The sequence below is a fragment of the Miniopterus natalensis genome, chromosome 5, assembly GCF_054644295.1.
Source record: "Miniopterus natalensis isolate mMinNat1 chromosome 5, mMinNat1.hap1, whole genome shotgun sequence".
Taxonomy (NCBI): Eukaryota; Metazoa; Chordata; class Mammalia; order Chiroptera; family Miniopteridae; genus Miniopterus; species Miniopterus natalensis.
The window spans coordinates 22745252-22768689 of NC_142085.1; the positions used below are offsets into that span (position 1 = coordinate 22745252).

The 23438-nt window shown below is 46.8% G+C and overlaps 1 protein-coding gene across 1 annotated transcript in view; it reads right to left on the reverse strand.

Annotated features, from left to right (window-relative positions):
• TRAM2 (translocation associated membrane protein 2) overlaps positions 1 to 23272 on the reverse strand; it is a 71263-nt gene extending 47991 nt beyond the window's left edge. The window contains exon 1 of the mRNA XM_016209829.2: positions 23103 to 23272. Within this exon, the coding sequence (XP_016065315.1) occupies positions 23103 to 23222 (120 nt within the window). The 5' untranslated portion in view covers positions 23223 to 23272. The remainder of the gene's footprint in view (positions 1 to 23102) is intronic.
• Positions 23273 to 23438: the final 166 nt, after the last annotated feature.

The window sequence follows — 23438 nt, forward strand, 5'->3', positions numbered from 1 at the left end:
GCCCAGAGGGCAAGGATTCAGAGGAGACAGCCCACTGGACAAGACCACCAGGCCAGCAGGCCTTTCTGCTGCCCTGCAGAGGGCACGGGGACAGGATGGGGGTGGGGACAAAACAGAATGAAGTCAAAAGTCCTGAAGGGCATTCATTGGTGGCCACACCTGCTACGAAAGCCACCTGTAGCCCTACTGGTACCTGCAATATCTAAACCCCAGATGCTATATATATACTACTAAGAAGAGGAAGTGGGCAGCGCTGAAAAGAAAAAAGCACTGCGGGGGGGGGGGGGGGGGGGGGGAACCTGTTCTTGGGCAGCTCAGCCACAAACCAGATGTGGAGCCTCAGGCTACTGCCATCTCCTTCACCAAGCCACAGGGTTCTCATCTTTTTAGAGGGTGTTCTCTGAAGTCCCTTGGCCTCCGTGGAGTCTTCCATAGGCTTGCAGGACAGGGATTCATTCACCCACAGGTGCAGGGTTCAAGCCCAGCCCTTCTCACTCCCTTAGAAATCCCTGCCACGGTGGCTGTCTCTATTTTGGTGATACTCAAATCTACTTTTCCTACTCAGTTCTTTCTCCTGGGGGTGAGTCCTGCATCTTCACCTAGACAGTACATCATCAACTCCCATTCAGCATGCCAATAATCATTCTTTGCATCTTTTTAAAAATTAAACTTGGAGGGTAACATTGGTTAGTATCACTATATAAACAAACTTTGCATCTTTATTCCAAAAGCTGGGGCCCAGAAGACATCACTATATTTGCCCATGTCCCAGGCTGCAGTCAAGGACTCCCCATCTTCCTTTATAGCCACCTGTTGGCTTTTTCTTTTATGTTATTAAATCCATCATTTCCACCTCAGTGCTACTACAGAACTTCACATTGCCATCTCTCAGCAGCCTGTAAAAGACGCTTCTAACTGGATTCTCTGCCTCAGAACTCAACTCTCCTTCCTCCCCTCCCACCATCCTAAACAGGACAGCCAGGCTATTGGTAATATAAACAATAGATGCCTCCTTTATGGATCCCCACTGCTTATAGGATACTGTCCCTTTAATCTGGCTTTACTGAACCTCCTTCCCTCTCCACCCTTGAATATATCGCAGCTCCCAAAGAAACTCAGTACAACAGCCTTGGGTGTCCTAAAGGATATCCTAGAACATTATTCCATGAAATACTCTCCAAGGTCAAGAAACATGTTTGGTACAGATATGCAATATACATTGCTACTATATTAAAGGCTCTGACAAGTCCTGAAGTAAAGAAACTTGTTTAGCCTAGCATTTCCCAAGCCCATCTGGCCCAGAAACTTTTTGTAGCATTTCATCTATTAACTGCTTTCTTAAATCCTCGGAACGCTGTTTTTTGTTGTTGTTGTTAATCCTCGCCGGAGGATATTTTTTCCATTGCTTTTTCAGAGAGAGTGGAAGGGAGGGAGGGAGGGGGAGGAAGAGAGAGAAACATCAATGTGAGATAGCCACACAGACTAGTTGCCTCCTGCATGGGCCCTGACTGGGGGCAGGGAGTGAACCTGCAGCCCAGGTATGTGCCCTTGACCGGGAATTGAACCCACAACCCTTCAGTGCTCGGGTTAACACTCTAACCACTGAGCCACACCAGCTGGGGCTGAATGCCTTTTCTTGCCTGGAACAACAGCCCTCTGTTCTGCCTTCATTTGTGTCTCTACCCTGACTTTCCTTCGAGGGCCAGCTCTGGCATCACTCCTCTGGAAGCCCTCTCCCTGTCCCATTATCAGCGTCCTATCCTCGGCGTTCATGCTGCTTCCTTCCCTCACCTGAAGCACCAGCTAACTGTATCTCCTGGCTAGGAAGCAGGAGAGCACAATGGGTAAGAGCATAGATTCTGAATTCAGAAAGACCTGCATTAAAATCTCAATTCTGCCCTCACTAAATCTGAGATGGAGTTGTTCAGCTTGCTCAGTCGGTGTAGACAGAGATAACAGAGTCTATAAAAGACTACTGCCCGGCCGGCGTGGCTCAGCGGTTGAGCATTGGCCTAGGATCCAGGAGATCGGGGTTCGATTCCTGGTCAGGGCACATGCCCGGGTTGCGGGCTGCAGCTGATCAATGACTCTCATCATTGATGTTCCTATATCTCTCTCTCCATCTCCTTACCTCTCTCTGAAATCAATAAAGATATATTAAAACAAAACAAAAAAAGGTTATTGATTAGTGGGATTGGAAGGTAAAGTCTAGCACAAGGCCTGGCAGGCACATCAACGTACTCAATAAGTAACAATCAGTCATTTTTCTTCTTATTTTTTATCTTGGCTTTTTCATTTATTATTTTCTGTGTATCTTCCAGATGGGAAGCCACTGGAGGCCCCAGGACTAAGCACTGTCACATCCCCCACCCCTCTACCTACATAAATCCACTACCAGCAGCTTCACCTTCCACCAGACAGCAGGTAAATGCACACCCTGGGCAGGAAAGCACAGTCATGTGCCCACCTTCATTAGCACTGAGCAAGAGGCTGTCAGTCCAAAGACTATTCACGACAGTCAAGTCCTGTAACTTCACAGAAGCTCCCAAATGTTACCATCCTGCCCTACCCCCACCACCTGCTCACTGCACCCCTGGGAGGGTGGGGAGGCCCTTTGGAGACCAAAGTGAATAGGTCTTACCCAAAAGCAGACTGGGTGGCCCATTTCCACAGCCCACAACGGGGCAACAATGGGCTGCTGTGTCTAGGTTTAAACTTTACATTCTCAGTTGCTGCTTTTAAAAGTTTAAATTTTTATCACAGGCCAATTCATTCCCAAGATTTGTTCAGTTACTATCTGGAACTGAGGAAGTTTCATTTCCACTTCTAGTCAATCCTGACTTATGTTTTTCTCGATGCTTTGTGTATAGTCTTCTCTGATTTAAAATATACCCATTTCACCCTGGGAGCCACTCTTCAAAAGGCTTTTGAAAGCAAAGCTTTTATTTACAGTAGGTGGGAGGGACATCTCTAAGATCAAGGGCACAGACTCACCTTCCCAGCATCTCCTGGCTGCTCTGCTGCCCCCCTCCCTCCTGCCTGTATCGTCTCTCGCTCTCTCCCACATCTTGACTTCCAGTCCATGCTCCAGCTTCTCTACTCCCTCACTCCATTCATCTTTCCAGCTCTCCAAACAACCCGTCACTACTCCAAACCGTCCATCGTTCCATTTCCAAAATGAAAACAGCTTTAACGTGCCTTTTCGGATCATCAAAATGCTACAAATTTCATTGAACACACACACACACACACACACACAAGATACACGCATGAACAAAAAATAAAAAGTATTTGAAATTCTACCACAGAGAGAAAACCGCAGATTATATCTTGATGATTAGCCTTAGAGATATCTTTTTTTTTTTTTTAAATATATCTTTATTGATTTCAGAGAGAGGAAAGGAGGGGGAGAGAGAGATAGAAACATCAATGATGAGAGAGTCATTAATCAGCTGCCTAGCCCGCAACCCGGGCATGTGCCCTGACCGGGAATTGAACCCCGATCGCCTGGATCCTAGGTCAATGCTCAACCGCAGAGCCACGCCCGGCCAGGCGCCTTAGAGATATCTTTTTATAAAAACAAGACAAATCCAAACTTTTACGGAAAAAGGCCCACACAATATGTCATTCTGTAATCAGCTTTAAAAAAAAAAACAGCTACAACCATATGATTTGGACATCATTCTATGACAGTGCCTATGGAATTATGTCACCATTTTAAATCGACCTAACAAGTCCTTTGATGGTAGGCATTTCGGAACAACCTCATCTTTTTGAAATACTAACATCTCAAAATATTTGGATGTAATATTGGGGAGGGGGAAGCAGAATTTGGTCTGTGAATTTTTATTACAATCATGAAAAACCATAGTGACCAGGCATAAGAACAGAGTAGATATTAAATCATTTGTGCTAAGCAGAAGAGTTGGAAAGAAGTCTGTTTATAAAAATGCTACTCGAACTGCAAAGAAAGTCCTTCAACAAAAAATAACTCATAAAACGCAAAAATCCTCATTATTTTAAAAAATGCAGTAACAGTGAGGTCACATATCAGAGTAAAATATTTCAAGTGGCTGATCACTTAATTTAACCTCATAGTTTTCTTCCAAGTGGGAAGGGGAGACAGCGGTCCTGAGGCCATTTGATCTTTGAGAAAGGGAACCAACCGGTGAGAGGTCATTCGGGGCTTGAGGCACCTGAGGGAGGGCATTCCCGGGGAGAAACGTGGGTGGGGGCTCAGGTTCAGAGCTGGCCCAGGAGAAGCCTTCAGCAAGCGAGCTCAGACCTGCACATTGCTTAATGGTCTTGGTGGCCCAGGCAGCGATGCTTGAGTTTAAAGGGTATACCTGGTGTGAGATGGATATACAGGATACGTAACTATAACATGAAAATGAGAGGCACAGAAAAATGGCTCCTAATGATGGCCGCAACAGTCATGCAATTGATTGATTAACATCCATGAAAAGCTAACATCGATGGAGTCCTTACGTGATGTCAAGCTCTATGAAGGTGCTGTACCTGCATTATCACTTGATCCTTCCAAAAACCCAGTGAAAAAGGCACAATTATTTTCATTCCCATTTTACCGACCAAAAAACTGGGGCATGGTTATCTAGTAATGATCTATAAGATATATATCGGTGGGTGGGGTGGGGTAGAATGAGTCAATGGGGAGAAAAAGGGACATCTATAATATTTTGAACAACAACAAAAAGATATATATCTGCAATCAGACGATTTGAATTTAAAGCCTAGGCTCCCAACCTGTACCCACTTCCCAGTATTTATGAGCCCAGCACAATCTGGCACTGGGAGATGGAGAATTGGGATACACATCCAGATGGCTAAGGCCTCGAGTCTGCAGGCTGTTTTTCAGGGGAAAGAGAGCCTGTGAGTTAATCATCATGATAAACCTTCTCTATAAGGAGCTCTACGTACTACACAAGAATGCCACGGCTGTCTTTCACTTTCAAGAGGTCTCCATGGAAATGCACAAAACCAAATGCGACCTGTAGCCAGTCTCCTCTCCAATCTGTTTAGTTTTACACATGCCCCTAGTCTGGGACTTCGGCCATGTCACTGTGGTCATTTTTTTAGAAGTGAAACGGACTAAAGGCACTTAGGAATAATCACGGAAGGAAGGCATTCCTGAAGGAAGCTGAGCTTGCAGCCCGAAGGACCATATATTTAGCTTAAACATGCCGGGTGGAAGGTCTAAGATACTATATTTGGGCAAACAGTTGATTTGAGGTTTGGTGAAGTCCTGGGCTTGGCAGCAGCGCCCATCTCCCACCCTGCCCCCACCCCAGGCCACGTGGGTGTGGCTACAGAGCTTGGCTCTTACTCGGGCAAAATCCACTGTTTTCTCCCCAGGCTCTGGAGAGCAGAGGTGGCACAGCTACTCCAGGGAGAGACAGGAAGAACAAGCAGCAAGCAGCCAACAAGAAACCCGAAGAGAAGGTGCCCCATGCACTGGGTAGAGACGGTGTCCCATCCAGAAGCGCAGAAGTCCCCCTTGGGTCCAATCCCATAAGGAGCACCTCACTGACTGTAACCACTGGTTTTACTATCCATCTTCCCTGTCAGCCTGAGCAGGGAGTGCACCTTAATCATCTCTGTGTCCCAGGTACCTTCAAGGACTAGGTGTTCAATAAGTGTTTGTGGAATGAATTTAAAAGAGTTCTGGAGATTCAATGTGAATGTATTTGATAGTACCGAACTGTACATTTAAAAATGATTAAGATACTAAATTTTAAGTTACATATATTTTATCACAATCAGAAAAATAAGAGCACATATTACAGAAAAAAGGGTGATGGCACTTAGAAACTTCTAATGTTCACTGTGCGCAATTTGGTGAGGTGAGGGTTGAGTAATTTGCGTGTAAGAAGTGTGGGGAAGGGCTTAATTATGAAACTGTTATCAACAGTGAACCATGACTAACTGAGACAAAAGTCACAGAGATGGTCAATATGATACTCAGTAGGTTCTTTCAGGCAGAAGTCAGTAAAATGACTTCTAGAAAGTCTTCTCTTCCGGGAAGAGACAGTAAGATGTGTAGATGGTTAGAGATGCAGCCCCAAATCCATCAGGACATCCCCTCCAATAGTTCCAACAACTACAACCTTCCTCTCAGTCTTGCAATCCCAACCTTAGAGCCCACACTCTTACTTAGCCAAGGAGAGGCAGGAAGATGTCCAGGAGCCCACCTTCACTCATGCCTCCTTATAACATGGGAGGCTGGCGGTTTACAAAGTGAGATTTGAGGGATGTTACTAATGCCACTTGAAAGAGATGGTCAGATAAGCCTGAGAAATGTTGGACACTACTCTGATACATTTATATAATACTCAAGAAAGAGGGCATGGTAGGAAGAGTTTTCCATACCTCTCTGACCCAGAAACAGCCTGGAACTCAGGTCAGGAAACATCAGTGTAACAGACACGATGGATTACTTGGAATATCCTGAGTTCAGATTCTGGCTCCACAATTTACTAAAGGTGTGATCCCAGGCAAGTTATTTGAATTCTCCAGGCCTTAGTCTTACTCCTGTTAAAATGGAGTATAGGACTTGGGCTCTGACATCAAAAAGGCTTTGAATCCTGCCTCTGGCATTTAAAAGCAAGGGGACCCTGGTCAGGTTAATCTTTCTAAATCTCAGCTCTCTCATCTGTAAAATTGGAGTAATTGTAGTATCTATCCCACTGTGAGGACTGAAAGAGAGAATATAGGTAACATACTTATTACAGTACTCAGCACCAGGTAAGCACACAATACACACAATACATGTGTGTTATCTTTCACTCTATAAAATGTAAAGTGCAATATAAATTGTTACAATCCTTTAAAGTCCGAGCCTAGTCCCACTCTTTTGTCATGAAGCTTCTCCAAAAGCTCTCTCACCCCTGGGCTTACACAGCTTGTAAAACTTCTATATTGACCATAAACTTATTTGGCATTTAGTTATATTCTCATAAGTAGTATTATATCCCACAGTGGTACCTAGTGATTCAGATACAATTCTTATCTCAAGTTCCTTTTTTTCCAAAACAGAATTGGGGAGCTAAATAAATTTAAATGCTATGCATATGTATTATAAAAATATTTAAGGGAAACATACAACGTTGAAAACTAAAGCCTTCCATAACCTACCTCCTAGGAACAATGTTGACAGTCTGCTGTGATCTTCCCAGATTTTGCCTGAGCATATACAAACAAGTTTTTCATTAAAATGGGCTTATCCTATACAAACTAATCTATAACCTACTTTTCTCTCAGACATCATTCCATGTCAATACATAAAGATTGACTTGACCTTCGTTTAAACAGCTACAACGTATTCTATTGTATGGCTATACCATAGTTTACTTAATTGATTCAATACAGATGTATAGTTAGGTTGTCTCAAATGAATGATGACTTCAGGGCAAGAGCTGTGTCCTGTGTATTTTGGCATCTCCATAGAGTTAGCACAGTGCACGTGGTAAAAATCCAGTAAATTCTGTTGAGTAAATTCTGACAATATTTGCCCCTGAATCAGAGATGATTATCAGGCCATAGCCTATTAAATAAAAGTCTCAAGAGCCAACACTGTTGTGTGAAGCCTGGATAATAAAGAGCAATATTTGCATTGCTGGCCCTGAGATATAACTCAGATAAAAAGACAAACTGTTCAATATCCTTTCAAAGCTGGCTCCTTTCCCATATTAAAAATATTTGATGACCCAGCAATTCTACTCATAAGTATACACCCAAGAGGACTGAAAATATTACGTCCACACAAAAACTTGCACACGAAAACTTGCATTATTTATGCAGTGTGGAGGAAACAACCCAAATGTCCATCAGCCAATGAACAGGTAAATGAAACGTGGTATTTGCATACAGTGGAATATTACTCAGTCATAAAAAGGAATGAAGTACTGTACATGCTACAATATGGATGGCCCTTGAAAACATTATGCTAAGTGAAAAAAGGCAGTCACAAAAGTCCACATATTTTATGACTCTGTTTATCTGAAATGTCCTAGTACCTACTGTTCTTATTCCATTCAAAACGGTTGGGGTGACAACTCGACTACACGGAACTGCCCTTTGTGGCTACCCATCAGAACACAACAGAAACAGAAAGTGACTGCTAACTGGTTTCTTAGGGGGATGATGGAAATGTTCTGGAATCAGATAATGGTGAGAGTTGCAAAACATGGTGAATTATACTAAAAACCACTAAACTGTACACTTTACGTGGTGAATTTTATGATATATGGATTATTTCTCAATTAAATATGGAAAAAAATTCTTTGAAAACTGGTTGTGTGGCCCTGGCCAGGTAGCTCAGTTGGTTAGAGCGTCATCCCGATATGCCAAGGTTGCAGGTTTGATCCCCGGTCAGGGTACATACAAGAAACAACCAGTGAATGCATACGTAAGTGGAACAATAAATCGATCTTTCTCTCTCTTTCTCTCCCTCTCTAAAATCAATCAATAAAAAAAATATATAAATGGGGGGGGAAAAGAAAACTGGCTGTCCACTGACTGTCTTATTTACTGAAATGAAAGAATGTTACATGAGAGCCACCAGAAACCAAGTACTGTGCTGGGTGCTGAAGACACACGGTGAGCAAGACTTTCTCCTGCCCTAGAGTCAAGCCAAGGAGAGTGACAAGGCCACACACCACTGAGGTAGAGGCACAAAGAACTGTGATGAGGAAGCAAGGGGAATTTGGAGCTGAGGCAGAAGTCAGAACTGTCTACAGGCAAAGGAGGGCTTTCCAGAAAGAAGTGGTCTGTGGCCTGAGGAATGAAGAGCAGCCGGCCAAGTGAAAAACAGGCGAGTGTCCTAAAGGAAGAATTTGTATGGAGGGCCAGAGGAGAGAGAAACATCACGAAGGGGCTGAAACATAATCAACAGGGAAGAGCCATGTTACCCAAACGTGCCAAACAGTGTAATTTTAAACTCCAACAAGTATCTGACTCCCGCTACATGGGGCACTATGCTAAATACGAGAATACAACAGCGGACAAGCTCATTGCAGATGCTGGTACAGCTTTCAGTATGTAAGTGTATATTTTCATGGCTACATGATAAATGGTCCGTGGCCAACTGACTGCTTGGTTTCAACATGGTATTTTAAAACGACAAAGACAATTTGTCAATAGCTATCAAAAATAGAAAGGCACTTAGGCCTTTCATCCCACTTTTGGGAAAATATGCTACAAGATATGCTTGCATAGGTACAGAATGACGTACACACCAAGCTATTCATCACTGTTTATAAGAGCAAACAATTGAAACAATCCAAGTGTTCATCAAAAGGGACTGCTGAAATGAACCACAGTGAACCTGCACAATGGAAGACTATGCAACCTAACACAAATGAGGAAATTCTGTGTACTGACATGGTAAGATCTCTAGGATACTTTGTTAACCGAAAAAGGCAAGGTGCCGAACAGAGTAGATAATATGCTTCCTTTTGCCTAAGAAAGAGGGCAGTAATACATACACACACACACACACACACACAGTGCGCGTATATAAATGTAAAATCCATCCTATATTTATAGCTGCTTGTATTTGCATAAATAAACCCAAGAAGGATGCAAAAGTATTAATAAAAGTGGTTACGGTGGGCAGGGGAGGGGAGCTAGATGAGAAGAGGTGGGGAGGGAACGACTCTCATTGTGTTCTCTTTTATATGTTTTTGATTTTTGAACATCGTGACTGTATTGCCAAAGATTACCTATTCAAAAAACTGCCTTTTTAAGCTTTAAAAGCTTAGATAATAGGTTCTCTATCTGTATGCACATGCTAAAGTGGCCAGCATTCCTAATGTGCTCACAAGCATCTCTCACTGGTTACCTGAGAGCCCAGAAGAGACAGTGTGCATAGAAAAGATGCACATGGACAACGGCAGACAGGTGACTCGATACACACACTATCCTGTGTGCACTGGACCATCCTCGATCAATTCACAACAACCGTGTGTTGGGCACGTAGGAGATGATACCAAGAAAATGGGAAACAACCCTTCCTTTTGGAGGGTTCACAGCAAGTGCCTGGAGCCAGCCTCGGCCCTAGTGTCTGTGCCCTTCTCCTAGTACACATCTGATCGGGTCACTGCCATGCTCAGAAATCTGCAATGGCTCCCTCAACTTAGGAGCAAATTCAAACTTTTGAAACTGGGCCTCCACGGCGCCAACCCTTCATTTTCCATTGCTTTCTTCCTTAACCCCCCCTACCCCTACCCCACTTTGACCACACAGGGCCACGGACCACCCCCACCTGCACACCTCTATCCTCTGCACATGTCCTCTCACTGCCTGAATAACCCTCCCCCCGGCACATCTGCCTGGCCAATGGCCCTGAGGCTCAGTCCCAGCCCAAACTTCTTTTTAAAATGAACTGTCCCTAACACTCCCAGGGGTGTTATGCTCCCTTCCCTGACCCTCACACTGTACCTCCTGCACGTAAGAGCAGCAATGACACTGTGACCTCCCCAGGGATTCTTGGCTCCTTGACGGCAGAATCTTCCCCTTTTCGTCTTTTAACCTAGCCCCAAGAACAGTGCTTGGCAGAGAGCGAATGCTCGGTCTAAGTCTGGCTGAATGAATAAAGAGACATACAGAGGCAGGCAGAAAGCAGGAATGAAGTCTGTTCAGGAAGAAGAGCCAGGGAAAGCTTTCTCGGCAGGTGGTGCCTGTGTGGTAGCAGAGGGGGACACGAAATGAGAAGTTAGACAAAGAAAGGGGAAGGCTTGGGGGTGGGGCATGAACAAAAGCAGGGACGCAAGAAAGAAGGGGGAAGGTTCGGGAACCACAGGTAGGTGTGGTTTGTGATGGGGGTTCAGGGACAGGGCCTGTGTGAGGTGCAGAGGACAAAGGCTGGTCATACTAGGGGGAGCCTTGAATGCCATGCTGAAGCGCCCAGACTGTAGGTGGGCAGCACGGAAGGATCTGAAGAGAGCCGTGCTCAGCTCTGTGTCTGAGGAAAATCAGTGGTAGCTCCGGGGAAAAGGGACCAGAGAGGAGACAAGAGGCTGAGGATGAGACTAGGATCCACTGTAACCATTCAGGTGGGACACCATGCCCAGATGAGGGGGGATGAGGCAAGGGAAAAGTGACAACTGGGGGTTTCTATTCTGCCAGTGCACTTGTTTTATTTCCCTCTTCTGGAAGCCACATAAACTAGAGTCACTCACTAGGGGTAGAGGGTATTTAACGAAATCACGGCTGATCACTAACAGGCCTTGGTATAAAGACCTCCCCAGGCATCCGACGAGCGTGCTAGAAATCAGCAGAGGGGAAAACCTCATTGCACCTGTTTCCAGAGGTCTGGCAGAAGTTTAGAGACGGAAGGCACACATGACTGATCAGCTAGTCCACATTTTGTCAAGCACACTTCAAGGAATTATTTACTGACACCCCTGTCAGGCACTCCCTGACATAATATGGGTAGACCCTAGTATACAGTGAGGGCTTGCTAACTTGTGATGAATGCTACACAGGTCATGCCTACATGACTTGGTCCACCAGCCAGTCCTCCAGGTCCCTCCTAATCCCCACCTACCCCTAGAAAAGCGTCCAGAAGAGAAGTCCCCCTCCCTCTACCTCTTCTGAACACTGAAACCAAATAATAATAATAAAAGGTGGAGAAAGAGATATTCCATCCAGCTGAGGCCCTACTTTTTAAAAAATTAAAAATCACATTAGATGCAAAAAATACCTTTTGAATAAGTCCGAAGGATAGAGTCAGGCAAAGGCACCACAATACAATAAAACTAAATAATATGCATGTTCAAGGGCAACACCGCATCACTGCACGCCCTCAGGGTTACAGTAAGCTCTAAGGAAAAGCTATTCCTCTCTCCAGCTTTGACTGTCCTTGCCCGCCCCACACAACTGCCTTGCTGCTCCCCTGTGTCAACTAAAGTGTAGGGATGGGGAGAGAGCTGGGAGAGAGGAGGCCTTGCAGTGTTAGCAGCCTCTGAATCAACACCAGAGAATTCAGGTGTGGGGGTCTCTGGGCATATTCCCTGGTTGGGGGTGGAGACTGAAATTTGCAGGGGGGGGCGGTTCTCATGTGGATCAGTGCCACAACTTCCTGACCACACTCTTCAACTCTGACCTCACAGTCTCCAGAGCAAACTCATCATGTCACTGTCCTGTCCAAAACTCCCTCCCCATTACCTCCAGGACAGAGTCGCAACTCCTTAGCACGTCCAGCAAGGCCCTCCGTGATCTGTCCCCCGCTCCTCTCTTTCCCTTTCCTTCCCCCCTTCTCCTCACCTCCAGAGCATCTTATGATACCAGCCCACCGAGTACCCTAGGGCTGCACACCAGCCCCAGACCCCGTGACCTCTGTGTTTTCACAAGGAAGAGCGGATACCTCTGTCTAGAGCCATCCCACATCTCTTCTCTCCCTGGCCTTAGCCAGCATCCACTCACCCCTACTATGAGCTAGAAGCCCCTCCTCCATCTTCCCAAAGCACCCCCTCTAGCAGACCTCTGCTCAGTGAGCACCACTGTGTGCTAGCCCCAGAAAGCTATACAGCAGCCCAGCTGGAGTACTTGTCATCAAGTGACTGTGCTTGTGTCCCATTATCTGTCTCCCTTACTAGATGGTAGGACTGTTCCCTGTAATCGGGGAATGTTTCCTTTTCCTCTGTTCTCAGGAGCTAGAACAATGCCTCACACAAAATCACTGTTTAATCAATACCTGTAGAATGAGGAGGCAAAAGATTAGAATCAACTCAGACTCACATCTCTTGAGCCATGTAAGCAACATCGGTGGGACTGAGAAGCCAATAACATTGGCCAAGTTACACTTGGTCAGAGCTGCAGGCTAAAGGTGTGATCAGTGGCCAGTGACAATCTGACAAGACCATAGTTGTCATACCTGCAGTATGTGGACCCAAAGACACTCAAGGAACAGTGGCTGTGAAATGCCTCATTATGACTGTTTTGAAACTCCAGAAATGACCACAGTAGTACAATTCATGTCAACAAATATGTTAGCCAGCTTCCAATTTTAGACTTTAGTCTTGCACAGAGCAGGTATATTTACTGCATGATTTAAAAAGAAGAAAATTGAATGACTGGGTGGTTGAATAATGTTGAATGAAGATATTTCCCAGGCTGGATAAGCATGTCAAAAAAATGTTTCTTTAAATTTCTTAGGTAATAAAGTACACTGCTTAGCAGACTAACTTTGCCTTTTATTTCAGGACTCTGTAACGCTCGCCAGAAATTTCTGGGGCTGAATCATTCTGGATAGCCAAACATTCCATATTGCTAAAGATTTAGGTATTAAAACTTTAACATTAATCACTGTGGATGGAAATCTTTCTAAAAATCTTTCTCAGTATACTGCATACCTTTGCTTTTTCATGGAATAACAGATAATCACTATGACCAAGTACTGTACTGTGCTGTGCTAGTCCATCATAATAACTTCAAAATCTACTGGAGCTGTTTGCTCATATACTGATACCTGGTATTCATGTTTTTTCATCTCTTATGACTGTTAAGTATTTAACAATGACTAGCCTTCCCAGCTGTCAGCTACCACTGTCTACCTACCCTAGCACTTCCTCCATGTTAACTTATTCTTTCTCCGGTAATCTGGGGAACCAGATAACCAAGCCTCATATAACTCCATTCAAAGAAATGCAGGTGGGCTTTGAGCAAAGGCCTGGGAGACTAGCCTAGGTGTGGCACATACAGCACCAGGGCACAGGTTTAGGGTCACTGTGCTCTGGGACCTCCCCTTTGCATTCTGTTTCTCAGTTATGTTCCAAATGGATGGGCAGCCACAAAGGGCAGTTCCATGTAGTAAAGGAGTCACCCCAACCCCTTCGAATGTAGTAAGAATAGGTACTGGGTGCTTAGCCTGTACCAGGCCTTCTTTGAAATGCTATATTTGTACTAACACTCCTAATACATTTTGCGTTAACCTTTCTAATTTTCTCAACTACTCTATGACATATCATGATCCCTATTTTACTGATGAGGAAACTGCGGCACAGAAAGGATACATAATTGACCAAGATGATACTGCTAGGACATGGAGAACCAGAATCTAAACTCGGGCAGTCTGGCTCCAGGGCCACGACCTTTGCCACTGCGATCCATGGCCTCTAATGGCTCCTCAAAAGACCCATGCCACAAAGATCCCTAACTCAGAAAGCAATGTGTAGGCCAACAGAACTTTCTGCAATGATGGAAATATTCTATTATCTATGCTACTGAGCACTTGAAATGTGCCTAGTGTGACTGAGGAACTGAATTTTTCATTCCATTGCATTTTCATGAATTTACATTTAAATAGCCAAGTGTGGCTAGTACCTACCTATTAGATGGCACAAGTGAAGACTACTTTAGGTGAGTCAAAAACTGATAGGTCAAACATTAAATATAATGGAAAATTCCTACTTGAAACCAGGCTTTGGAAGAATGTAATTAAGTACTGATGCATCTCCTCTCAACATCTTCTCCACCCCTGTACGGTTTTTAATTCATTCTCAGAATTTTGAGGAAGAAAGCATGCCATTTGGTTGGAGTAGCTAAAGAGGCCTTCTAGATGAAGAGGGAGCTTGCAGAAACAACAGTATTAGTTGGCCAGGCAAAGCCTTAAGAGCACTGTTAGGGTGTGGGATGTGGGGATGGCAGATCACAGGTAAGGTTTCAAACACTAGGTTGACCCTATGGATCTTAAAAAAAAAAAAAGCCACAAATAAGTATATGTGTGTGTGATGAGCACATCACTGAATATGGAAATATGCTCAAACCCAGAGTCCCAGACCACATTCAGAGAACTGTTATGATCAATGACCTCTTCTCACTCACCCTGGGTCCCCTGGTCAGCCCGGCAAAGGCCAAAGGGCCTCTGACATGGAAGCCACAAACCAAGCCAACCCCCTCCCCCACCCTCAACGATTCTTTTCTAATTATATGAATTTTTCCTTCCCCACCACTGGTTCCAATGAGCTATATTATATGTCAAACCCAAAGTTAGGCTAGAAACTGATTTCAACTCAAATAAGAAATGAAACCAAGAGTTGAACTTGAGGCACTAATACAATGGAGGTGCAGCTTTATTCTGACTCATCCTAATCTCTGTGGCTGGGAGGAAGGTGCTTCTTTCCTTTTCCTCCCAACTTCAGAGTAGCAACTTAAGTTTTATATACATTTCCCAGCCCTGGTCTGCATAACCATGCTAAGAAGGCATGACTGAGCCACAGGACAGCTGACACCCTTAGGAAGCAAGAGGGGACCGAGAGGTACATGGGCTGGCATGGGTCACACAGCTATTTAGTGGCAGAGCCTGGGGAAGAACCAGGTCTCCCAAGTCCCAGTCCTCGCCCCTGCCACCACACACCTCCCTGCCCAGGTCATAGTTCATGCCTCAAAGACCCTGGAAGAGGAGCACATGTTCACACTTCAGGCCAAACCAGAGACCAAACTGCCATTTAAAAAAAATTAAAAAATAAAAATCAGCTATCTACCATTCTTTTCCACCTCATTCTTTTCCACCTCACTCTTCCAAACAACAGTCACAAAATCCATACAAACAAGTTACTCCTTGCCCATTGAGGTCAGAAGTTGTTCCAGTACAAAGTCAGACTGCAAACTAAACACACTCAAAACTCTAGAACTACTGGGTCTAAAAAGTTCAGTTCTGCTCCCAGTTCTGAGGAATTGTCAGCAGGAAACCAGGCATTGTGAGGCAGGACTGTGATTTCCTGCAGGACTCTAGGAATTGCTGGAGGGGAGACCTGTTTATCCAAGGAATGCTCCTCCAGGTCAGGAGCCCCCCAACTGCGCTTAACCTTGGGGAAAGGAGCTGATAAGACACCCCTGGCACCTCTAAACCTAGAGCGGCATTCTACAATCTCACTGACTCTCAAGGCTGACTTTATGCAGATTCCAGCACCACACCAGGCACACAAACCAGACGGCAAACACTTAACTAACCAGCCAGGCCCTGGGCCTTCCTCAAAGCAAGCAGGGAGGTCAACAGAGGAAGGAGGGGAAGTTTGTGAAAATTAGATCTCTACTCTGTATCCTAAGGCAGGCACACCCTTCTCCCTCCCTGAAAGCCACATAAGTCTTAATAAGGGTGGTGAGTCACTAAAAAGTCTCTTTTTGAAATTCTTTATAAAAAGAGAGTATCTACACATTTATAATAAATGTGAAGGAACACACTGATTAAACTACTAATACTCTGCCCTTGCAAAATTCAGGAGCTTTATTAAGAAACCCTCTCCCTACTTCAAAGACAGGGCAATTAAGGCTCAGAGGAGTCTGTTCTTCTCACCCCAGGTGTGACTGTCACCTCCACCAACCCCAAAAGAACATTACAGATCATGTTGCAGTTTGATGGCAAAAATCTTAAGAAACCACATGGAAGAGTTCTCCTAACCTTAACCAAGGTAATAAAGGCCTCCTAGTACTAGAGACTGCACCTGTGTGTGTCACACACACACCGCCTTCGGTCAGTTCACTTATTTGCAAGGCTGTAAAGTACAAGAGTACCAGCTGTGCCTCATAAGATTTCTAGGAGTGACCACCACTCTTGTCCTCTGACTGCTGACAACCCCACACTCAGGGTGTTAGGTCTCAATTCTATAAACCACTCCCTTTCCACCAATAGGAATGGCTTGAGGTTAAGGCCCAACAGTCTGTAAGTCTGTAAATTGCACCTGCCACTTACATCAAGTTCAAGACCTGACTCCTATCCACAAATAGTTTGTCAGCTTTAAGCTACCACACTGTGACCTCTTTGAGGACAGGAACCCCACCTTATTCATCTGCATTCCCAGAGCTCAGCACAGGCACACAGCAGGCACTCAATAAACAGCTGCCAAATAAATGAACGCAGCACACTTAAGGAAGGTAGATCATTTTCAAGGCTTCTACACTTACACTGGCATTTAAAGGTAGCGTCTAGAATTCCAGTGGGCAGATGTGTAGAAAATGCACTGGACTTGAGTCAGAAGATGTGGGTTCAAGCCCCAAGTTTGCTAGAAATTCATTCTACTGTCCTGGCTAAATCTCTCAACCTGGGGAGGGGAGGAAGAGGTCTTACTTTTCTCTTCTAGGTTTCCCTTAAACTTGTAAAACTGGGAAGAAAAACGTGCCCTTGAGCTATCCACAGTATTATCTTGGCGATAAGGGCAGTGGAAATAAAACAGCTAGAGGCACCTATTCTCACACAGATGTTGGCTAATAACAGGCAATAACTTTAGCAGGTAAAGCCTCTGCTCATTTGCCTATGTTCACAAGTGATACAAACATCTGGGTCATTCTCTCTGGTCTCTTTCAGGGAGATGCAAATTTCAATGATTGTTCCAGGCAGAAGAGCCTCCAAGTGGAACAATGACCCACAGACATTACTTCCAGGTAATAAACAGATTCCACTCAGACAAAGAAAAATAAAGCAGCCTGTGGCTACATTCCGTAGACGCCCCATTCGGGGAAGCACCAGGGCTGAGCTGTAAATGTGAGCCAGACGTGGCTGAATTCTTATTTTGGCTCCAGCTCTAACTCCGAGCGGATGGTCCTTGGCCAAGTCTCTCCTCTAGAAGCCAGGCTCTGGATGGGTATGACAACCCCCATAAACCATCCAGATTACAGGGTGAAGCTAGTAAAGCATTTCACAGATGTGAAGTGTTGCCAAGCCTGTAAGACAAATGAGAGAAGCTGTCAGGAGGCAACGTGGCTTGGGTGGAGAGCCACACAACGGCGCCTCACCTAACCCTGGGCTCCCACAGACTCACCGGGGGGCTCTAGAGGACTCAGAACCCCCCACTCACAACCTGGCTACATTTCCTCTGCTGAAAATCAAAGGAAGCTGTGTGAACCTTCACTGCCCAGAAGAGCCTCTTGCAAAGCTCTTTAAACCACACAGTTAACTCGCAACATTAACCAGCTGTGACTAAGTTAGGTTTGGTTCTCTTCTATGGGGGACATTTGAGACAGCAGAGGTAAATCAAGGCAAAGCATTAGACTGTATGAAAAATAAAGGTCTGCTTGTGAAATAAGAAGCTGTGTCAGGAGCCACGTTAGTAGTTTTACTGTTTTCTTTTCCTTTCTTTAACCATTAGGTACCAATGGATACCAGATACACAGCGCTGGATAAAAAGGTTGAGAGATAACATCAGGAAAGTTTCCCACCAAAGCCTGCTAATAGTGTGCTTGCTGATTAGAAAGCACTTCTGTAGTTTGGAAACTCTAATCCAGTCTTATCAACCCTCTGGCTTCATTTATCAGGGTGGGAATGGGAGGTGCATCAGCTTTGCCACAGAGTGATTTCTGGGGCCCCTTGCCCACGACGAAGCAGATCAAAAGGGAGCTCATGCCTGCCAGAGTGAAGTTTTCACCATAGCAACACACGTTCCTCTACAAACAGTCAGGACTGAGGCACTCTGTTGCGACCCGTCTGGACAGTGCCCCCGAGAAACGAGCAAGTGAGGGTTCAGACAACAGAGAGAGCAAGAGAAAAGTGGCCCTTATTTAGCTTGCGAGGCAGCCTCCTCATGGTTTTTCCTCCACACAGCTGACAGTGGCCACACTAAGGCCCTCCAGCATCCACAGCCCGAGTTCTAATAAGACGGATGGCAGAGAAAACAGATGTGGAGCAGTCAAACCACAGGCCCGCTGGGGAAAAGAGGGACCCAGTGTATAACAACCGCACCCTTCGGAAAGCAGAAGGCTAGCACAGGAGAGCTTAGGGTCACAAACTTACTAATTAGTCAATGCCACCTTTCTGATGGTACATTCTACCTAGGGAAGAAATAGGGATAACCAATGTGCCTTATATCCCATAGGATAGGGTGACACTTGAGGGTTGACCAGGAGAGAAACTAGTTCCAAAGTTCTGCTCTGTTGCTCAGATCTCTGAGTGATGCGTGTAGCAATCTAACCACAGAACAAGGGCACCCAAGAGAATCAGTGACCCTTCCCGGTTTCCCCTGACTAATTTCTCTAGAACATTACTGATGGACTATGTCAGAGGCTCGAGAGGAAGATGCATAAAGCCAGGAACCATAAAAGCTGGCAAAGGAACGTCTTTAAAAGCTCATCAGAAGTTAGTGAAAGAAAGGCAACATATGTCCACGTCTGTGCCACTTACATTCCTTTTCGAATTAACACAATATAAGCGGGACTGTTTTGTAACACGAACATTAAGAGACAGGACCGGCAGCCTCACTTCGGGTTATGAAGCCCAGAGGCATGTCTGGGAGGATGTGAACCGGTGCCACAGATCCCACGTGCTAAAAGGGGTGACGCAATGGGCTCCCACTGTACACGCTGCAAACACATCATCCCACAAGTCAGTCTGGTACAGGGGAGAAGGTGGTTCCTGGAGAAAGGCAGCTCTACCACACCTGGCTCCAAAACAAAAACCCCAGCCACTACCCAAAAAATTCCTCTCGGTACCAAACCCTTAAGTCATCACAGACCAAACAAATGATGGGCCCAGAATTTTAGAAACGTTTCCTTGCTGCAGAGCCAGCAGAGCCTGCAAATAAGCTTTAAAATAAACAAACAACGTGTTGGTCTCGAAAGGACATTTTTGAGGTAACGTATAAGTTGTTTTCTCTGTTCCATGCACCCCCTTTTTCTCATTCTCTGTTCACTGATGAGAGTTTTCCCCCTTTCCCTGCCTACTTCAGTGTGAAACGTGGCACAGAAAGGGACACTGGAAAGTGAAGGGAAAGGGGGTGGGGGGAGACACTGCTTTTAAATCTGACATACACACCATACACACCCAAACTGGCCTCCCACACAGTGAAGGGCTATCAGGCCGGACTCCCTCTAAGACAGGGCTGAAGGCCCAAACTGTCCAGTAGAAAACTCCCCTTGCACCACCTCTCGGGAAAGCAGAGTTAAGAAAGAGAAAGCTGGAAGGGAAGGAGGGGGGAAATAAAGCTCCACATTCCTGACATTTTTTAGCCAAGTGCTGTGGCTGCACAGAACAGCTCTATTCCAAACAGCCTGCAGGACAGAAAGAAAACCTGAATTCTGGGGAAAGAACCTGCCCCCTGCCTTGGAAATGGGAGGAATCTTAGGATGACCCAAAACTAAATCAAAGGAGGAAGGAGAGTCACCCTTTCATGTAAGTTCCCAAAAGGGAAGGAATTTGGAGTCATCATCTCCCAGGGGACAGAACTGAAGTCCTGGAGTCCTAAGGGGGGAATGAAAGCCCCTCTGAATGATGGGGAGCTGACTAGTGAGCTGGGGAAGGAGCAAGGCAGGAATAAGATGGAGATCAGTTAGGATACATGGGCTGGGGCTGCCTGGGGTGGGGAGAGGGGCCCAGCTCACTGGCAGGACTGGGCAGGGGACCCCAGGAGGAGGAGTGGCCAGTAGACTGACTCTTTGTGGGAAAAATTATAAATGAGTTTTCTTGACTCAGCTCCTGGATGAAGGAATCCTGGCCATGCCCAAGTTAGCAACCCAAAGAGCCTGCTGTCCTCTCTCCTTGTCTCCCCCATCCCTTTCCACCTCCTTCTGTCCTCACTCCTAGGAAAGAACGTCATATGCTGGACTTACGCCACCTCCTCCCATATGCATCCCTACATACAGACACACACACACCACACCTCCAGGGGAGAGCCCAGAAGACCCTAAGTGCCATCTAGTAAGTCCTGTGATGGGTTATGACGTACCACCCCCGGCTTTGTTCCAAACGTGAAGATGCCCACATGTGTTTCTCTGAGGTCCCTGAAAGTAACTGAGCTGTTTCTGCTCTCATCTGGTAGGGAGAGCAGAGTGCCAAATATCTGAGTTCCCGCAGTTGGTGGGTATAGACAATGAGGATCTACTACCATGTCCCTGGCACAGCAGAACACACATCCTCCATAAGGGGCGTTCAGCACAGCCCTCCTTCTCCCAGACCAGCACACACCAGCAATCCCACAATGCACCTTCTATGCTCCTTCCAGAGAAGGAGACTCCTGCCCTCTGGGCCCAGAGGTGTAGGTCTAAGGTACTACAGGGTGAGCATGGTACGAAGCCAAGGTCCTTTCCACACTCCCCAGTACAATCCCAAGAGCGGGAGGAGGGGAGTTTTTTTGTTGTTTTTTCTCTTCTGTCAGGTACTGGGAGTAAGGGTTCCTAGCACTTTTCAACTCCCAGAGTGCCAGGTTTAATGCACAGGACTTTCCAAAACTAGAGGGCAGGGACAGCAGGAGGTACCAAGCTCCAACACCAGGCAGCTCTTTCTGAGCTAAGATAAAGCAGGTAGAGCCACGGACCTTAACAAATGCCAGAAACACAGGCAAGGGGGTATGAGGAGACTTCGCCAGCTGCAGAGCGTGCTGCTCTGAGGTCTACAGCTGTCACGTGTGTCTTTCCAACCACACCCTTCAAGACTGTTGACACGGCACTGGGAGGCCTCTTAGAATGGAGGACAGCAAACAGATACAAATAGGACAGGGGGTATTGGCTGGACAAAATAAATTCTCTCTTATTTCGTTAAGCTATTATTATGATAAATAATAACAGGGCTTTGGGGAGCAAGCGACTTGTTTTCACATTTGTAGAATCCCCTATGGCTTTTGTTGCTTGCATGATCTCAGTTAAACCTTACAATAACCCCATGAGGAAGAAAGGTTTGACTAACCTCTTTTAAGATGGGGAAACTGAGGCCACAATCAGTTTTTAGTCAGTTTAGAGAAAAAGCAGGGACTGGGACACAGGGACGACCCTAGTAGATACAGCCCTTTCCAATAAACCATGAGAGCTATGGGCGTGGGGGAGGGAGGGATTGAAGTAAAGGAGCTTTACCAAAAGCCGGTGTGCAGACCCCAACCCTAGTCTCAGGTTTATTTCCTACAGACCCTCCAGGGGCACATTCACACATCTAATCCTGACTCAGCCACCATAAGAATGTCCCCAGCTTGAGGGCAGCCTCACAGGCCAATCAGGACCCTTGTCAACTTAGAGGGGAGAGGAGGAGACACGGAGACCGAGGGAGAAATTAGCCCTGCTAGGAATCCTCCATCTCCAAGGCAGTTTACAAATGGTTACAGCTTCCTAACCCTTTCCTGAGAATGCAGATAAGCAACCTTACCCAGAACGAAGGACAAGGCGCTGCCTCACTGGAGACCACAGTGAGAGTGAGGGGAGTGTCACTAGATAGTGACAAGATATATCACAGCATGCTCACTTTCCTCCAGTTCTCCTCACTTTCAAATATCACGTTTTTCTCGTTCTCTTAGGTGGAGAGAATCCTTCCCACCAGACCCCCTGGATCCTGACCCGGTGGGGCTTACTACAAGTCCCTGCTCTGTTGTGAGGCTTGTACCAGCGCCTTGCTTCGGTGGAGTGAGGGGGGGGGGGGGGGCAGTGGTAGGACCCCATCCTCTCCCCCCTACTCCCACAGCTATGAGAGAATCACCTTGCCCCTAAAAGCACCGGGTATCCCGTCCCTCTCCTCGGCCCCGTAACAGGGAGAAGCTCTGGGTTCCCCACAGATGGAGCTGAGGGAATAATCCAGAGTGATAATGAGTATATGATAATTGGCCATTTAGGCAAGGGCAAAAAAAGGGGGAAGGTGGGCAGGAGGACAGCACATGGGCACTGCCGGGATGAGGCCACCGCCACACGTGAAGATGCAAAAGACCCAGAAAACCAGGTGGGAGGTGAAAAGGGTCGGGGTCCCTCCCACTGGAAAAGCCCAGAAGAGCTGGCAGGCGCTGCTTGGGAGAGGGAGTTAGTTGTGCAATGCCTCCGGGTCTGGGAGTCTCCGGGCTTGGCTCCCGGACACCAGAAAGGAAACCCCACTGTTTGGGCCAGGGTGGCAGCACTGCGGTTGGTTCGAGGCCAGGCTTAGGATTCAGGGCTGCAGAGAGCGCTGCAGGATATGGTGGGCGCCTAAGGGGGCGGCCGAGCAGGGCACGGCTGGCGAGGCGCGGAGCTGGGGGAGGGGGGGTCTGGGCTGACTCGGAGACCAAGCGGGGTACGGTGTACAAAGCCGGGGGTGCAGACAACGTGCTGGCAGCCCGGCGCCCCAGCTCTGACGAGGACCCCGGGGACCTGCAGGGGTCCGCCGGGCGGCGCACGGGAAGGGGCACCCCCTCCCCGGTCTCGCTCACCTCGAACATAAGCCCTATGAGGACGCAGAGCACCAGGCAGAAGCCGATGTCCGCGTGGTTGTGGATGACGAACTCCTGGCTGAAGAGCGGGTAACTTTTCGTCCTCCTGCGGAAAGCCATGGCAGCGGGCGCGCCGCGGCCGGCGGGGCCCGCACCCAGCGCTCACGAGCCGCCGCGCAAACTTGTCCACCCCCGGCCCGGTCCGCCCGCCGGCCCGCAGCCCGTCCGCCCTCCCGCCAGCCGGCCTAGCTCCCAACAACTTCTGGGGCCCGCCCCCTTCCTCCGCCCGCCCCCGCCCCCGCCGCCCGGAACCGCCCCCGGCCGGAGCCCCCTCCC